At 38.9% G+C, this 18,464-nt stretch overlaps 1 protein-coding gene across 1 annotated transcript in view; it reads right to left on the bottom strand.

The window, feature by feature from the left end:
* EXOC4 (exocyst complex component 4) overlaps positions 1-18,464 on the bottom strand; it is a 729,394-nt gene that overhangs the window by 134,895 nt on the left and 576,035 nt on the right. Inside the window, exon 13 of the mRNA XM_036091687.2 lies at positions 7,530-7,685. Coding sequence (XP_035947580.2) covers positions 7,530-7,685 — 156 coding nt within the window. The remainder of the gene's footprint in view (positions 1-7,529; positions 7,686-18,464) is intronic.

The following is an 18,464-nucleotide window of genomic DNA, read 5'->3' as shown; positions in this document are numbered from 1 at the left end:
TCTTTGATTAAGATTCCAATTGAGAGAGAGAGGAATGGTGTTAAATGAAGTAAAATCTAAGTTTAAAAATTTAAATAATTCCATGACCTGAAATTACACAAAAAACACAATGTAGGGGCGCCTGGGTGGCTCAGTTGGTTAAGCGACTGCCTTCAGCTCAGGTCATGATCTCAGGGTCCTGGGATCGAGCCCCGCATCGGGCTCCCTGCTCGGCGGGAAGCCTGCTTCTCCCTCTCCCACTCCCCCTGCTTGTGTTCCCTCTCTCGCTGTCTCTCTCTCTCTGTCAAATAAATAAATAAAATCTTAAAAAAAAAAAAAACAACACAATGTAGAAAATACTGTATCAGTGACTTTTTAATAATACTAGTGAATAATTATAACCCTCAAATAACTGTCTAAATAGATTAGCATTTATGCAATATATAGGAGAGATTTTAAGGTTTTTTTTCATTTACTGCCAATCTTATGCTAACAAGAGTGATATCATTTTAATACAATAACAAAGTGCCTAATGCAACCGTCTTGAACATTAATTGATATGTTTTGTAGCTAAGTCTCCAGTTAATTACCTGTCTTTTTTGTCTAATTTTGAGATTTAAGTCTGCTTCTATCCAATCTTGCTTGGCGTGCCTACATCCATCTATGACCTTCATCTTGTTTAATCGAGGGGAAAAAAAAAAAAAAAACATTTTAGCAAAGCATTTTCTACCCTTGCACTTACTTAATATATTCATATTTTCTGATTCATCTTTCCTTTTATAATTATATTTTTAAAGTCATATTAAGCCTGCAGAGATAGTGGAATATATGTCTCCATTCTAATGAACACTTTGTTCAAGTTAGCTAGCCTATTTTACTTGTTCCTTCAAATTCATCTAAAGATTCTTCAATAGCTATAGTTATTGGGAACCTTTTTTTTTTTTTTTTTTAAGATTTTATTTATTTGAGAGAGCGTGTGAGAGCAAGAGCAGAGGGAGGGGCAGAGGGAGAAGCAGACTCCCCGCCGTGCAGGAAGCCTGCTAAGGAGGTGGATACGGAGCCAAAGGCAGAGGGAGCCAAAGGCAGACACTTCATCAACTGAGCCACCCAGGCGCCCCCCCGCCCGCCCCTTTTTTAAAGTAGGCTCCATGCCCAGTGTGGATCCCAGTGCGGGACTTGAACTCACGACCCTGAGATCAAGACCTGAGCTGAGATCAAGAGTCGGACGTTTAACCGACTGAGCCACCCAGGCACCCCGTTACTGGGAACCTTTTAACAACTTTCTTCATATTGTTTTGAGAACTTTTTAAATTTCCAAATGGAATTTTTATGAAAATTGTTTATGCTCTACTTTATTCATACCATGTTTCATCTAAACATATTTCTAAGCCCACTAGATTTCTGCCTCTCTAATCTGAGGTGGTTGAAGAAACCAACCAGGTGTAAAGACCTACCAAAGGCAAAACCGAAATAAAACAGACTAATTAATGGCCTTGCCAAGGACTAGAACCTGGGCCTGTGAGCTTCCAAAAGGAACATGTTCCTACATGTGCAACTTTCAGAGGCCACTGAAGGCATTTTCTTCCAATTAAGACACTGGCTCACCATTCTTTACATTTTATTCTTTTCATATGAAGAGTGGGTGATTCTTCCTATTTTTAAATTCAGTTTCATTCATCCAACATTTACTGAGGATCTATGATGTACTATTAGGGTTTCACAGAAGGAAGGTGAATGTGCAAACTTTTCTGCTTTCATTCTCCTTTTTTTCATTAACCATTTAATACAGAACTCATACCAAATAAAATCTCAGGAATGGCCTTGCTCTTTGAAATAATATTTTGCTGTTCTTTAATCACACTGAGTTCCTAATTTCATAAGACAACAAAAAGCAGCCTTAATAAACACAGCACTCACTTGATTCTCCAGATAAAATGAAAAGTTATCTTCTAAAAAACTCAGTAACTAAAAATAGCTAAAATATCCTTACTCTCTCTTCCCTATTCAGGTCTGCATTACACTCTCTCTGAAACCTACATAATTTCTTTTATATCCTCTTTATATTTTCACCCCCTTTGTGTCATCTTTCTTTTTTCAACAATGATTCTTTTTCTTTTCTTTGATTAGGCAAACGTAAACCTCAGAGAATTCATAACAATGTAATACAATGAATACTAATAATTGCAAACTAAATCTAGAATAAAAGCACCTATGTGAAAAATGTCTGACATTGGCATAAAATGATTAGAAAACCAGTCAAGATTATAATGATCGATGAAAATGAAGGAATAACTCAAAAGTCCCAAACTATAAATTCCTGATCTATTTTTAGGCTGGTGGATCATGGTGGGGTAGTTCTTAGAGCTAGACCATCTGGGCTCAAATTTTAGCTCTGTCACTTAGTAGCTCTGTGAATCTAAGGAAGTTACTTAATTTCTCTACCCCTGTGTTTTCTCATCTGCTGAATGAGAATAACACACCTGAAAACTCGTAACGTTGCCATACAGTGCCAGGCACTCTCAACTCTGATTGTTGTAATCGTTGAAACAGATTGTACGATTTTTTATCATTCATCTTTCTGCCTGCTATACTTCAAGACTAATTTGTAGGCTTTATATATTCCTTGACTTCTATCACCTGAAAACTCTGGTCCTGGTCTCACCAATCATATCTATCTACTTAAGGTTTTTCAAACCTGGCTCTAGAGAAATGATTCTTATTTTTGAAATCCCAGGTCACTGAGTGAATTGGGGTTACAGATTTTTGGGGACAGTCTAATACAGATGGCCTCCCCAACTCCTAGACAATCCCTCCCCACTCCGTTATTTGTCCTAACACCTTACCTTTTCTGTTAATTACATCTCCAGAAAGCGGGACTGCTTTTATCAGTGGATATTCATTGATCTCAAAAGGATAAATATATACATATATATGACAGGTGCAGAGACAATGGGCTAGAAAGCCTGCTTTCAGCTTCTTGGGAAACAAAAGGATATTTGCTATTTTTCCTTTTTCTATTAAAGCCCTGGCTTGACCTATTTTCCCCCCTCTATTCAAAGTTAAGCCTGGAAATAACATACTTTATTTTTTAGTTAAAAAACAAGAATAGGAAAGGGCCTCATTTAGTAATGAAGGGAACATAACCTTTATTCAATGCAAAGGGCACTGGATTCTATATTCATCCGTGCGCCAAATAGCCCTCTGCGCTTTAAAAACTAATTATAGGAGGGAAGTGTGACTTTTCAGTCTTTTTGGCTCCTGCCATGCTCTGTGGTACTCTAACGTGCTAAATCAAGGCTCTGTCACTCTACCACATTGGAATATCAATAAAGGGTGTTCTCTCCTACTTATCTTCACTTTCAACAGCTAATCAGGATAGAGAATGTGAAAGATTAAGAGCAAAGAATCACAAACAAAACAAAACAGACTGAAAAAATTATTTTTCTATTGTTAAAGTAAATATAATTTGTTTTCAAACTATGTCTACATGCAGAAGCATGGACGAATCTCTTGGGCATAATGTTCAACAAAATAAACCCGATACTATGATTAAACTTATATAAAATTTGGGGACATTCAAATCTGATCTATGGTGATCAAAGTCAGAATAGTGGTTACCTTGAGGGTAGGCTGTCTGGGTGCTAGGAGGGTTCTATATTTTGATCTGGGAGGTGATTTCATGGGTATAATCATATATAACATTTCACTGAGTTATATACCTAAGGTTACACTTGACTTCATGTATGTTGTAATTCACCAAAAATTTTTTTAAATGTATGTATAAGTTGTTTTGCCTTCAAATTTAAGATGGAAGGTGATACAACTCAGTGAGCAAAGCAAGAATAAGAAAGCTAGGGACCTAATCTAGCTTTTCTGTATCAGAAGCATGAGGTGGTACACAGACATGCAGCCCTTTGGACTAGCATTCTCTTTTCTGGAAGAGGGCTAGAAGCCCATCCCTTTAAGCTACTGGAGATACTAATAAAACCAACTGAAAATCTCTTTGCAAGCATGGAAGACAACTAAGGAGTTACATAATAATAAGCTGAGGAAACAGGAAGATTTACATTCATTTAAAGTAACCTGAAAAATTGGGAAAAAATAATTTATCCTCTAGAAATTGCTTCTAATAAAACCATTCAGGTTATAGATATGATTAAATGGATACACTTAAAGAGAAAAGCAGAACAGAATATCCAAGAAGTGTAGGAACAATTTAAAAAGGTGTAATATATGGACAATGGGAATACCAGAAGGAGAAGAAAGAGAAGAAGGAACAGGAGAAATATTTGAAGAAATAATGACTGTGAATTTCCCAAAACCAATGACAGACATCAAATCACAGATCTAGGAAGCTCAGAGAATACCAAACATGAAGCGTGTGCGCGCACATACACACACACCTACACCTAGGCGTATAATATTCAAACGGCACAAAATAAAAAAGAATAAAATCTTGAAAGAAGTCTGAGGCAAAAAATTACCTTACCTACTGAAGAACAAAGATAAAAGTTACATTAGACTTCTCTTCAAAAACCATGGAAGCAAGAATAATGGAGTGAAATATTTCAAGTGTTAAAAGAAAACAATCACAACCTAGAATTTGGTACCCTAAAAATTATTTTTCAAAAGGAGAAATAAAGACTTCTTCTGCAAACAAAAATTGAGGGAATTTGGGAGCTCCCCACTACTTGCTAGCTGGGATGCTGCCCAATTACGAATCACTTAATAAAGCCAAATAAAAAAATGGAGGGAATTTGTCCCTAGAGGACCTGCCTTACAGAAAATGTTAAAAGAAGTTCTTTAGGGCAAAGGAAAATTATTTAGTTCAGAAATTTGGATCTACGGTAGGTAAGGAAGAGCATTAGAGGAGGAATAATAAAATCTTTTATTTCTCTTACTCCTAATTGATCAGATAACAATTTGTTCAAAAGAATAATGGCAACATTATACACAGTGATTATAGCTTATGGATAAATGAAATACATGAATGACAGCAATGTTATAAGAGATGGAAGGGGGGAATTAGGAATACTTTGTTATAAGGTACTTGCATGACCCGTTTTAGTGGTCTGGTGTTAAGCAGACTTGAATTAGTTATAAATGTATATTGAAAATTCTAGGGAAACCACTAAAAAAGGTAAAAGAAAAGTATAATTTATATGCTAAGAGAGAGGAGAAAATGGAATCATATAAAATATTCAAAATTAAAATCAGAAAGCAGAAAAGCATGACCCATAAAAGAAAAAATACAGCAAGCTGGACTTCATTAAAATGTAAAACGTCTGTTCCACAAAAGAAGCTGTGAAAAGAATGAAAACATAAGGCACAGACTGGGAGAAAATCTTTGCAAAACACATATCAGATAAAGGACAGTATCCAAAACATACAAAGAGCTCTTAAAACTCAACAATAAGAAAACACAATCCAATTAAAAAATAAGCAGTATCTCAACAAAAATATATATACAAATATCAAATAAGCATATGAAAAGATGATGTTCAACATCATATGCCATTAGGGAAATACAAATGAAAACAATGAGATATCACTACACACCTGTCAGAATGTACCAACTCCAAAACATTAGCACCAAATATTAGCATTAGCACCAAACATTAGCACCTCTAGAGAGGATGTGGAGCAAAAGGAACTCTCATTCATTGCTGGCGCGAATGCAAAATAGAACCACTTTGGAAAACAGTGACAATTTCTTACAAAATGACACATACTCTTACTACACGATCGAGCAATCTCATTCTGTAGTATTTACCCAAATGAATGAAAAACTTACATCCACACATAAACCTGTACATAAGTGTTTATAGCACCTTTATTTATAACTGCCAGAACCTGGAAGCAATCAAAATGTCCTTCAAGTGGTGAATGGATAAACAAACTATAGTACACCCATACAATGGAATATTACTCAGGGATTAAAAAAAAAAAAAAAGTTATCAGGCCACAAAAAGACATGGAGGAATCTTAAGTGCATATTTTTAAGCACAAGAAGCCAATCTGAAAAGGCTACACATGATTCCAACTCTATAATATTCTGGAAAAGGCAAAACTATGGAGATGGTAAAAAAAAAAAAATCAGCAATTGGCAGGGCTTTGGGGAAAGGAAGGCAGGGATGAATATGGGGAACACAGAAGAGTTTTAGGGCAGTGCAGCTATAATTCTGAATGATACTGAGATGATACATCCATTTTATATTTGTCAAGACCCAAAGAATTTACAACATGAAGAGTAAACCCTAATGTATATTATAGACTTCAGTTGATAATAATGTATCAATATTAGCTTATCAAGTATAACACATGTACCACACTTAATGCAAGATGTTAAAAACAGAGGAAACTGAAGGTGGTAGGTAAGGGTATATAATGGGAACTATACTTTTTGCTCAATACTTTCTGTAAACTAAAACAGCTCCCCCCCAAAATAAAGTCTATTAATCTAAAAAGTAAACTATATATATATATATATATATAGTTAAATTACAGGTGAATTTTTGAGTCTCACGATTTTGATACGGTTTTAAATGGTACTCTAACAAATTTTCATAATAAAAGGTTGGTAAAAATGAGGCACTAGCATTCATGTATGAATACAGGTAACTTGGTGAGCAGTAAAAACCTATTTATCTACAGTTGCAACCCACATTCTGAGAAAAAGATGAGCCCACAGTTCTACGATGAGTTAAAAGTAAAATATTGGCCATTACTTCCTTTATTCCTTTTCTGGTCTTTGCTTTTTTAGAGTGCTTTGATTTTATTTTTACTATTTATTCATTCACCTGGATATGCAAAAAACAGTAAGAATAAACCTAATTTTAATGTGACAAAGTATTACTTCATTTTTTCCTACTTTACACAGCTCTACAGTGACAGAGGTGGAAATACTTCACTGTGGCATGCCACGTGAAAATGAGTACCTTCACTGAATGAGGCCACAGTGTCATGGCTACGTAAAAAACTTAAATTGTACAAAGGTAAATGTCAAGTGATAAAGCTGAGACCTTACTTTTCTCAAAATAAGTAGGAAACAATCAGAGATAATACAATGTATTTGAACAAACATGAGAAGCTCATTTATATTTCCAGAAAGTTCAACTAACAGTTCTAGTAACTGAAGAGCATGCTAAGAACAATTTTAAAAGACTCTGTATGGGCAAGAACCTTATGTCATTAATTGTCATCTTTCCAAGGTATGGCACATAACAACGTCAATACAGCTTTGCTGAATAAATAAATGCATTAATGAGTAAATTGCATGCTTCCCCTTAGAGGGAAAAATGACCTACAAATTAAAAGATATTTTAACTTGATTTAACAAATCTCCAAATTTGATATACATCAATCCCTTCTAGAATTTTGAGTACAAAGCATACTTACATGGGAAATGAGGTGTGTTAGGATAGAAACAGACTTTACTAAGTTCAGTTCATTGCTGCTTGATATTTAGAATTGCCCCAAATTCCATGAGTTAGCTAAACAGATGTTTTTACTCCCACTGTTTAATACAACATAGAAAATAAATCTGTTACCTTATGAAATCTTCTTCCTCTTCTCTTTTTGGCCTCAGCTGTTTGGGTTGAGCCATGTTAATCCAGTTTGGTAGAGATTTCAAGAGTCTGCTGATATCATCATCTTTTGCCCAAGATGCACTGATGACAAGCTTCTCTTCTGACTGGACAATGCCCCTGAACACAATCAGTGGAAAAGAGACACTTCAGCACATTGCCTGGTATCCAGTTAGCATTTTTCATCTATCTTTGCTGAAGAAAAAAAAAATACCACAGCCATCTCTCTTATTAACATAATCTATTATCTGAGTTGGAGTCCTGACATCCATTAGCAGGTCACATTACTGGGAAACCATTTCTAGATTTTGTTCTTAGTCTCTTCACTGCTGAGTAATTGTGAAAGGTCCATAATAATACTAATTTGTCACCCTTATCATAGTTAATCCCTTAGGATAAATAAAAACATATGGTAGGTTTTGGGGTGGACCTTTCAAGAAAGATGTTGAACAAATAAGAATGTTATGAAATAACAACATACATGGTATTGGAAAGGTGACGAAGTGTTACAAAAGGTTGTTCTCTGACTTCTTGGTTTAAAAATACCAATTAGTTCTACTTGAAGGTATTTTTTGAACTACGGACAGCCCTCTATTCAAAGTAAATCTACCATCATAGAGAAACCTTCTGCCCCAGATGTCAGGCAGAAAAAGTCTTTGATTATTGCTCTCTCCAGTGGGCTTTGACTGGTGACCTAGAGTGACAGGCTTCAAGTCCTTTAATAGGGCCCATGGGTTAGTTATCAATACTGCGCTTACCAGAAAGTACCTGTAAATTCATCTTAAACGTTCAATTTCAACCTAATTAAAAAGCTTCTCCTTCTGTTCAACATTTCTGTCACTATAACTAATTTCAATGGTCTAAAAATCATCAGCAACTCTAGGTGACAGGAATGACATTTATTTATGAAGGGAGTGCTACTTAGCTGGCTACCCCCTCTCAAGTTGACCCAGACTCCAGGAGGTTTCCCCCTGTCACAGGCAGGAATTTATGTTGGTGTAAGAATCATAACTAGGGGACATTATGCACATCTTAATATACAACATATGTATGGTGGGTATTCATGATAAAAGCTCCTTAACCAACAGACAATTTCATGTCTGTCAACAAAAGAAGCTGAAGCCTAAAAACTTTGACTCATGACAACCTGACTCGAGGTAATAGGATTTCAGGTTGTAGGGAGCAGTATCGCTCTGGTTCTCTGAAAATAAGCTAGAATTACTAAAAAACCATAGCTGATTTCTAGCATTCTTCTAACTCACGATAAGCAAAAGTTTTCTAACAGTAACTATGGTCAACAATGCAGAAATTAGACTTCAGAACCTTTCTTCAGGTCTCTCAAATTACTCTCCCTGGTACCTTCTATTCTCATTTTTTCTCTTGTTATTTTCTTGCATCTTTTCTGTGCTATTTATGGATTAGTCCCACAATCTGACTTTTACCCATACATATGTGGGGTGCTGGGTACCATCTCACATTCATGATGTCGTATGCCGGGTGGGCCGTCAATGTTCTTTGGCCTTCCTTTTACCTGCTTCTGCTCAACTTCCCGTCCCATTCCCTCAATGCTACTTTTTAAACCTTCACCTTTTATCTCCTCATTGCTTACCCCCTACATTCTTCCTATCTGACACAGAAAGGAGGCTTCTTAATTATATACTTTCAAACATTCCACCTCTATCCCCCACAGAAATATCTTCAAATCTGTCTCATCTTCATTCACTTCCAGTTAATCTCTCTACCTAGGCTCTTAGGGATCCTCCCTACTGCCCCCAAAAATCCCCTTTTCCATATCTTGTAGCTCTCTCAATGTATCCCCCAACCCCGTCATTTTTTTTTTTTTTAAAGAATCAATCTCTTCCTCAATCCAGCATTTCTCTCCAGTGAAGCTCCTCCCTACCCTTCACAGACCCTGTCGCCCAGTGAGTGGCCTTCAATGATTTCTCTTTCTCACCTCTCACTCATTTTATCAATTTATGACTCTCTCTCCAGGATCTGCTCTAGGATTTAACCCATCTATTGCTTTTTTGAAATGTTTTCAATTATTGTATTTTTCCTTTCTAGATTTTCTCTTCAGCTCTTCTAGAAATCCACTGGCTTCCCTCCTCCAAAATGACCTGCTCTTGAATTATGGATTCTATTCTTTACCTTTTTGAATATTTTAAAAGCAGCAATTTTAAAGTTCCTCTCATGTGGCTTTACATTTTTTGTTAGTTCGTTGGATGTCAAATGTCCTGTTAGTTGCATTTTCCTTCTTTTCTCATGATGATGAGTTTTCTCATGTGATGTGCTATTGGTCTGCAAGCTCCACCTCAGTGGGATTTGTCCTCTATGGGAATCCCACATTTGCCCTGAGTTTTAGAGATGTTACTATTAGGTGGTTTGCATTCCCCTCGTCTGGATCCTATAGGTTTCACTAGTTCCAAGTAGGTTTTAAGTTTTTTTTTTTCCTTTCCTTTTTTTTGGCTTAAAACATTCTCTCCCAACAGGGGAAGCGCAAATGGAGGTCCTTACTTGCACCTGTGTGGGATTCTGATCTCTTCTAGAGGCCACTTTTCTACTCTCCAAGTTGGGTGGCTCATTCCCAAGTCTAGAGTTTTCCTGGTTGCAGTCATAGGTGGAAAAGTCCCTTGCATAACTTCTGCATGGATAAAACTCCCTGCCATGCAGGTGTTCAAATGCCAGCCCCTACTTGGGTCTGAACTCGGCTATGATCTGAATGTCTGTGTCTGTCCAAAACTCACATGTTGGAATCCTACTATCAATGTTATAGTGTTAGGAAGTGGGGCCTTTAGGAAGTGATTAGGTCACAGGAGTAGAGCCTTTATGAGTGGGATCAGTGCCCTTACAAAGAAATCCCACAGAGCTCCCTAGCTCCTTTCACCACGTGATAAAGCAATGAGAAGTCTCAGACCTGGAAGACGGCCTCACCTTACCCTTCTGGCAGCCTAATCTTGAACTTCCACCCTCCAGAACTGTGAGAAATAAATTTCTGTTGTTTATAAGCCATCCTATCTGTGCCATTTTGTTACAGCAGCCCAAACAGACAAAGACAATTGCCATATGAAGTCCTGATACTTTTGTGGGCCACTCAGCATCACTATTTGCTTACTGCTATGGCACATAGATCCTATATGCTATTTTCTTTCATTTGCGGCATCTGGGGAATTGCTTTTCTTCCTTTTGAAATTGGCTGAATATTTAAAATTTTTTAAAGATATATATATAAAGATTTTATTTGAGAGAGAGAGAGAGCATGAGCAGGGGAAGAGGCAGAGGGAGAAGAAGCAGACTCCCCACTGAGCAGGGGCCTGATGCGGGGCTCGATCCCAGGACCCCGAGACTATGACCTGAGCCAAAGGCAGATGCTTAACTGACTGAGCCACCTAGGTGCCCCTAAAGTTATATATTTTTAACTGGACTTTGTATGTGTTAGAGGAGTAGGAGAAGGGTTTCCTAAATCTATCAATTCCACACTTTTGACTGAAGTCAAAATTCAGTCTTAAATCAACTGCAATCAGGGTTCTAGAACCACCATTCCTGTGAAACTGCTCCATTGACCCATGGGTGTATTTTATTCTTCACATTCTTTGGTTATTCTAAAGCACCTGATACTTTTGATTATTCCCTCCTGAAATATTACTCCTTGGGTTTCCACATTATCATCTTTTCCTGGTTCTACGCCTGCTACCCTAACCTCTTTCTTAGAAAAATTGATGGCTCATTTCCTCTGTCCATTCTCTTAATATTGGTGTTCCATTCTGCATTTCTCACTTGGGCAATTTCATCTTCTTGCCAGATGTGACTGACCTATATTCTGATAAGTCCTAAATTAATATCATCATGGCTGTCCTCTCTTCTGAGTCTTGGACCTGCATATCCAAAGGCTTCCTGAAGATTTCTATTTGAAAGTCCTACTAGCATTTCAAATTAAAATGAATCAAAGGAACTCATTTATTGTACACTTTTCCCTCTCTGACTAAACATCTAGTATTCCCTGTTTTGGTCAACAGTCCAACCATCCATCTTGTTACTCAAGTCACGAACTAAGAGTCATCCTATTCACCCACAGTCACAACATCCTGCCAATTCGACCTCCTCAGTATCTTACAAATCTGTCATTTTCCTGTTTAGGTCCACTGCCATTAACCTTGTCACTTGGATTTGGCAGTAAGTGGGCATCTTGCTTGGAACTTCTAGACCATCAGTCCAACTTAACACTAGTTGGAAGAGTTATTTTCCTAAAACTGTTCAAATACAGTCATGTTGTTCTCCTTAGAACTCCATTGATTCCTAATTCTAAGACCAAGTCCAAACTTAGAGTATGAATGAACATCCATGTTTTCAGCTAGCTTTCCTCCTCTGTCTATGTTCACTATTCCCCAACACCCCACCTGTGTTGGCTAAATACCCTATACATAATAAGTATTCTAGAGTTTTTTTCAATGGGTGGGGTAATGTTTCCTACTTCTGTGTATTATCTCTGCCTGTAAAGCCTTTTCCTCATCTCCTTGTTTGATTCTACTGATTAAGCTTTACTTCGATTCCTCCCTTAGGACAGCTGAGTCTTCTTCTGTGCCTCATCACCCTTATGTCAGAGATTTCCAACCTTGACGGCACATTGGGATAACATGGGGAGCTTTTAAAAAAACCAGACACCAAGTCCACACCCAAGCCAAAGTAAATCAATCTCTGGGGATGGAACCCAGGCATTAGAATTTTTACAAGTTTGCCAGGTGATTCCACTGTGCATTCAAAGGTGAGAACCAGCACCTTACACACACTTTTACTATCACTGGTCCTACGGCACTTGTTTGCAAGTTGGGATCCCATAGTGGATGATGAGTTCTTTGAGGACAGAGTGAATTTCTCTTTGGTTTTTGTGTCCCCAGTGTCTAGTACAATACCTGGTATTTGGAATATATATGAGAACTGAACTAAAGCTAAAAATAAGCTCTCTTCAGTTTTAGGAGTCTAGGTAATTTATTAAACTAAAACCATCTTTGTGGTTTTCTTTTACTTCTCTGTACTAAATGACTTAGGTGAGATATCAAGTCATTTGATATTTTAATCAACTTAGAGATCACTCTGCCAGGCTCTCAACATACCTCTCTGAATTTAATACAAATCAGACTCGTGATTATAGGTGTGACTCCCTCTGAAAAAAATTCAACATAAAATAAGTCCTGACTCACAAAACTAATAAATTACGGAGTGATTATTGACATGCTTTTCCCCCTTTTACTCCACTTGTTTCTCAGTGGCATGTTTTTGCAAAGTCTCCTCAAAGTCTTACCTTCTCTGTGAAGAATTCATTGACCATGTCAGCCTACAATAATCTCTCCCTTTGAAAAGCAAATGAACAAAACCCCTCCTTTATACTGATCACCTAGACTTCAAAATTAGAACTTTGTCCTATATACTGGGTTGGGTAAACTATCACCAATGAGTCAAATTTGCCCCACCAACTGAGTTGGTATGCCCTGTAAGCTATGAACGGGGTTGACATTTTAAGATGCTTTTTATTTTTTTAATTTATTTTATTTTTTTAAAAGATTTTATTTATTTATTTGACAGAGAGAGACACAGCGAGAGAGGGAACACAAGCAGGGGGAGTGGGAGAGGGAGAAGCAGGCTTCCTGTGGAGCAGGGAGCCCGATGCGGGGCTTGATCCCAGGACACTGGGATCATGACCTGAGCTGAAGGCAGATGCTTAGCGACTGAGCCACTCAGGCGCCCCTTAAGATGCTTTTTAAAAAAAAATCAAAAGAAGAATATTTTGTGAGATGTGGAAGTTATACAAAATTTAAATTTTAGTATCCATATCTAGAAAGAACTTTGGTTGGGTGGTTCAGTTGCTCTTAGACCCATAATGCGGGGAAATTCTGCTCCACAGAGTTAGAACCCGACTTAATTTTCCAGCATCTATATCTTTGAGCCCATGGATGCTGCCCTAGGGTTCAGGAAATAGTTTGGGTGTATAGATGTGAGATGGTATTGTACATTTTGGGGATCTAGAATTTTTTTCATTTTGGCACTAGCTGAAATGAAAAAAAAAAATAGCTTAGTGAAATACTACCTTAAAGTGCCCACATTGTTCACTTACATATATTTTTTAAAGACTGGCTTAATTCAATAGTTAATATTTTATTACTGGCTTCACTAATATTCATAGATCCTATTTTATTAAAAAAACAGAAATCAAAATGAACTAACATGCTACCTATATACTGCCTTCAACAATAAATTATTAATTCATTCTGGAACGAAGATCAATCCCAAATGTCATTCCAAGTATTCTAATTTGAAATATTGGCATTGATCAGCGACATAGAATTACCCTAGAGGGATTTTTTCATTCAAATGGCAAAATCTCCATCCTCACCAACTGCATTTATTAGTTTATCATTTTGTGATAAGCTGGATTGTGCAGGCTACAAAATCCTAGGACATACCCAAATAGCCTCAAAAAAGAAGAGCTAAATTTCCAACAATTATTCCACAAGAGGAGTAGGGTTAATCACCACTACCAGAACCATAATCTACTAATTAATTCACAGCTCAATGGGCCACAGACAGGGCCATCTGTGTAACTATTTGTACCCGTTCCCAGGAGGAAGAAGAAAATAGGTATACCTCTTGGAACAGGTGATAAGCCTGCCATGAGAAGGGTCTACCCTCTAGACACAGTTGAGTGAATTTCATTCCGAAAACATCTGCTGGTGTTGACTGGCTCTGATGTGCATTGCTTCTTCTCTGGAGCAGTTGGGAAGTGCAAGTGTGCCTGGTCCCTGGACACAGCTGGGGTGAGGAGTCTTTCATTAGGTAAACAACCAGGGGCAGGTGGGGCTAATTGGATTCAACTGTTTGGTGACAGCCAGGGCATGACGTTTACTTTCCCAGGCTGAATCTTTCAGATACTTCAAAAACTAGGAGCCAAGCTAGAAAGATGAACCCCGGACACGGATGGTTCAAATTAAGCTGCTGTAGTGGGCTTTCAACTGTGAATGATGGGACCTACGGCAGGTCAAACTGTAGCGCAATGTCCACTACCACAGTGATAGTGACAATGAGTAAGAAGTAGTGCTAGGCCGCTAACTGAAACAAAACAAACACAAAAAGAAAACCCAGAAATCCCTTAAGATAAGATGGAGCAGAATAAGTAGGACAAGAGCAGAGAAACATTAGGCTATTTTTATATCACCCTCAAGGCTGGTCAGCGAGCTTGATGACGGTATGGATTTCTACCTAAGAACCATAACTTCAGAAACATCTGATTACTCTGGAGATGGCGCATGGGAAACAGAAACAATTCAAGAGGACCCGTGGAAAAGGATTTGAAATTTGAGAGTTTACAAAAGGTAACTCTTGGGCATAATTTAATAACAACCTTTAAATAGGCAAGTTCTCATAAGAAGGGTTATAACTGATATTAAAAAAAACAAGGAGAAAAGAATTATATTGTAACAGAGGACCACAAATTAATATAAAATTTGTCTTAACTGTCAATGGTCAGATTTTTGTTATAAGCAAACTGAAGATCTTTATGGAAGGACATCAGACCACGTAACTGCCTGTTTCAACCCTAAATGCATGCCTTCTTATTGCATTTAGAATAAAACTCAAATTGCCTGGCCTTGAGATCCTTCGTCAATGGTCCTTAATTCTGGCACACATTAAAACACTTGGGAAGCATTTTAAAAGTATATCAATTACACATTCTGAAGTGCGGCTCAGCATGGATAGCTTTAAGCTCTCACGTGATTCTAACGTGTAGCCAGAAATAACCCGAATGATCTGCCCCTTGCACCTGTCCATCCTTATTCAATATTCACTTCTCCCTCCTCTCTCCCTCTGTTCCAGTTATACTAAGCTTAATGCACTTAAGCTTTGAGCTTCTTGCCATCTTCACACCTCTCCCTCCTCTGCCTGGAATGTTCTTCCCCATATTGCCACATGGCTCCTTCTCAACCTTTAGAATTTAGCTCAAACATCAGGTCCTCTCTGAGATCTTTCCTGATGCTGTCCCTCACCTTGAATCTTTCTTTCTTTTTTTTTAAACCACATCACCCTTATTTCTGAGAAATTTATTGTTTGTTACTTGATTGTATTCTGTGTCCTTCATTAGGGTGTAAAGTCCATGAAGGCAGCAGGACCCTGCCTAGTGTATTTACTTCTATACTCTTAGATTTAGAATAATGCTGGCCCCAGAAGTGCTTCATAAATAACTGTGGAATAAATAAAATAACGCATGAATGAATGATAGCAATGAAGCACAAAGCACCAGGGAAATAACAGAGGTTATAAAAATATCTTTCTTTGGCCATCTTATTAGTGAATAACAACATTCTCAATGAATTAATTTAAAAAATAAATAATAAACACCAGCAGTAATAACTATCAGCTGACAGCATTTACTAGGCATTGTTCCCAACACTTCACATGTATTAACTCTTGCAATCCTAACAATCCTGTGCACTAGGCACGGTGATTATTCCCATTTGACAGACAGATACCAAGGCCTGCTCAGGATCCAGTGGCTGAGGAGGGCAGAGCCGGAACTGAGCCCGTACCAACTGCTCTGGAGTCTGTGCTCCTGTTAGGATCTCTCTCTTAACCATCTGCAACATTTCTCAGGTTCCCTGTTTCCTCTTTAATTCCACCGCCTCTTCTCTGGGCTTCAGAGCCAGACACACTTGGCTTGGAGCTCATACACAACCACCCCCGCGGCCTGTGACCTTAGCTGGGTTCTGGACCTTTCTGAACCTCCATTTTCTTATCGGTAAGGTCGGGGGAGTCTCATCTTCAGGATGGTTGTGGCTGACAAGACGGGTTAATGACTGACAGTCCCCAGCACAGTGGCTGAGTGCTTTCCCCAGTGTGACCCCATTCCAGTCCAGGTCGCTATTTCTCTGTAGCAAAGTTCCTACAAGAGGCTGCTGATACTGCGGTCGGCTGAGCTGCGGGGAGAAGATTGGCTGCTTGCTATGGAGACTGTGGGACGCCCGGCTGTGTGGGCAGCGACCGGGTCAGCTGGTGTGTGCTCGGGAGGCCGAGGGAAGCTCCTCATTTGATCGATAAACATGGGGGCGAGGCCTCTATACAGACTCACACTAAAAGTTGGAGGTGATTATGTGGGAAAAGACACAAGAATTTCCTTCTAGGGCGCCTGGGCGGCTCAGTTGTTGGGCATCTGCCTTCGGCTCGGGTCGTGGTCCCAGGGTCCTGGGATCGAGCCCGGCATCGGGCTCCCCGCTCAGCGGGAAGCCTGCTTCTCCCTCTCCCACTCCCCCTGCTTGTGTTCCCTCTCTCGCTGTGTCTCTGTCAAATAAATAAATAAAATCTTTAAAAAAAAAAAAAGAATTTCCTTCTAGATTTTCAAAGTTTAGATCAGTAACACCCATGAGAATCACTTCTGGGACATTTTAAACTACTCGTGCCCAGGCCCAACGCTCAGCGAGCCCAGTGTGGCAAATCCAGTATGGGTGCTTTGAAATCGCCCCAAATAAGTACCATGTGAATCCACAGTTGAAAAACAATGTTTTTGAGAGAGAAAGACATGAAAACCAGTAACTGATCAGATCATGCATACGAAAAAAAATTTTAAATTGCAATATAATGGGATGCCAGAATAGAGTTATACATAATAAATTATAGGAGCAAATAAAAGCTCTCATTTGCTGAGTGCTCTCTATGAACCAGATAGTGTACATATTTTATAAGTGTTCTTTTGTATCTCCTCAATATTTAATAAAAATGAATATATCAGTGCCATGTAAGCCAAGGGGGTAAGGGACAGAACATAGTTTCAAGAGGCAACCAGGAAGCAAGCTTGCATGGACCTTGCAGAGAGTTCCCTTGGCTCTTTTTCTGATTCTTTTTTTTTTTTAGATTTTATTTATTTATTTATTTGAGAGAGAGAGAAAGACCATGCACACATGAGTGGGGGGAGGGGCAGAGGGAGAGGGAGAGAGAATCTTGGGCAGACTCCGAACTGAGTGCAGAGCCTGATTGGGGGGGGGTGGTAGGGGAGGGGAATGACTTGATCTCATGACCCTAAGATCACGACCTGAGCTGAAACCAAAAGTCAGATGCTCAACCAACTGCACCACCCAGCGCCCCTCCTTGGCTCTTCTGAGGTTCAAGGTTAGTTTAGACTCTTGGTTTGGCTCAGGTTGTGATCTAAGGGTCCTGGAACTGAGCCCTGCATTGGGCTCTGTGCTGAATGGGCAGTCTGCTTAAGATTCTCTCTCCCCCTCTCCCTCTGCCCTTGCCCCTGCTCGTGCTCGCTCACGCTCGCTCGCGCTCTCTCTCAAATAAATAAATAAATCTTAAAAAAAAAAGTTTAGGTTTTCCAACTTTTTCTCTTTGATTCCACTGCCTATTCTTTGGGCTTTAGAGCCAAACAGACTTAGCTTCTGGCTCATGCACTCCCACTCCCATCCCCTGTGACCTTAGCTGGGTTATGAACTTGGCAAGGCAAGCTCAACCAGGCTCTCATTCCTGCAGGACCCTGGCCTCTGGCTACTCAGGAAATCCTCGGGCCTGAAGACCCATCACAGGTCCTGGTCTCTTGTTTGTGCTATTTAACACAATGGGGCCCCTGAGATCTTAGAACACCGCTTTGATCATGGAGAAGGTAGGTCATCCTCCTTACCAAAACCTATGATAGTATTCCCTCACTTAATATGGGAAGTTTTCAGAATTCCCTATTCTGCCCATTCCTACCCAACCACACTGTCTACCTAGTCATTTTGATTTCCCAAGCCCTCCCCAACACATCGCATCTGCCCACGCTACCCCACTGCTTGCTCATCCTGTTCAGTCCGTTAGGAATTTCCTTATTCATTCAGCAAACACACCGAGGGCCAATGAGTTGCCTAGGCCGCGGACAGACCT

The sequence above is a fragment of the Halichoerus grypus genome, chromosome 12 (genome assembly GCF_964656455.1).
Source record: "Halichoerus grypus chromosome 12, mHalGry1.hap1.1, whole genome shotgun sequence".
Classification (NCBI taxonomy): Eukaryota; Metazoa; Chordata; class Mammalia; order Carnivora; family Phocidae; genus Halichoerus; species Halichoerus grypus.
This window is presented reverse-complemented; position numbering and strand designations above follow the sequence as displayed.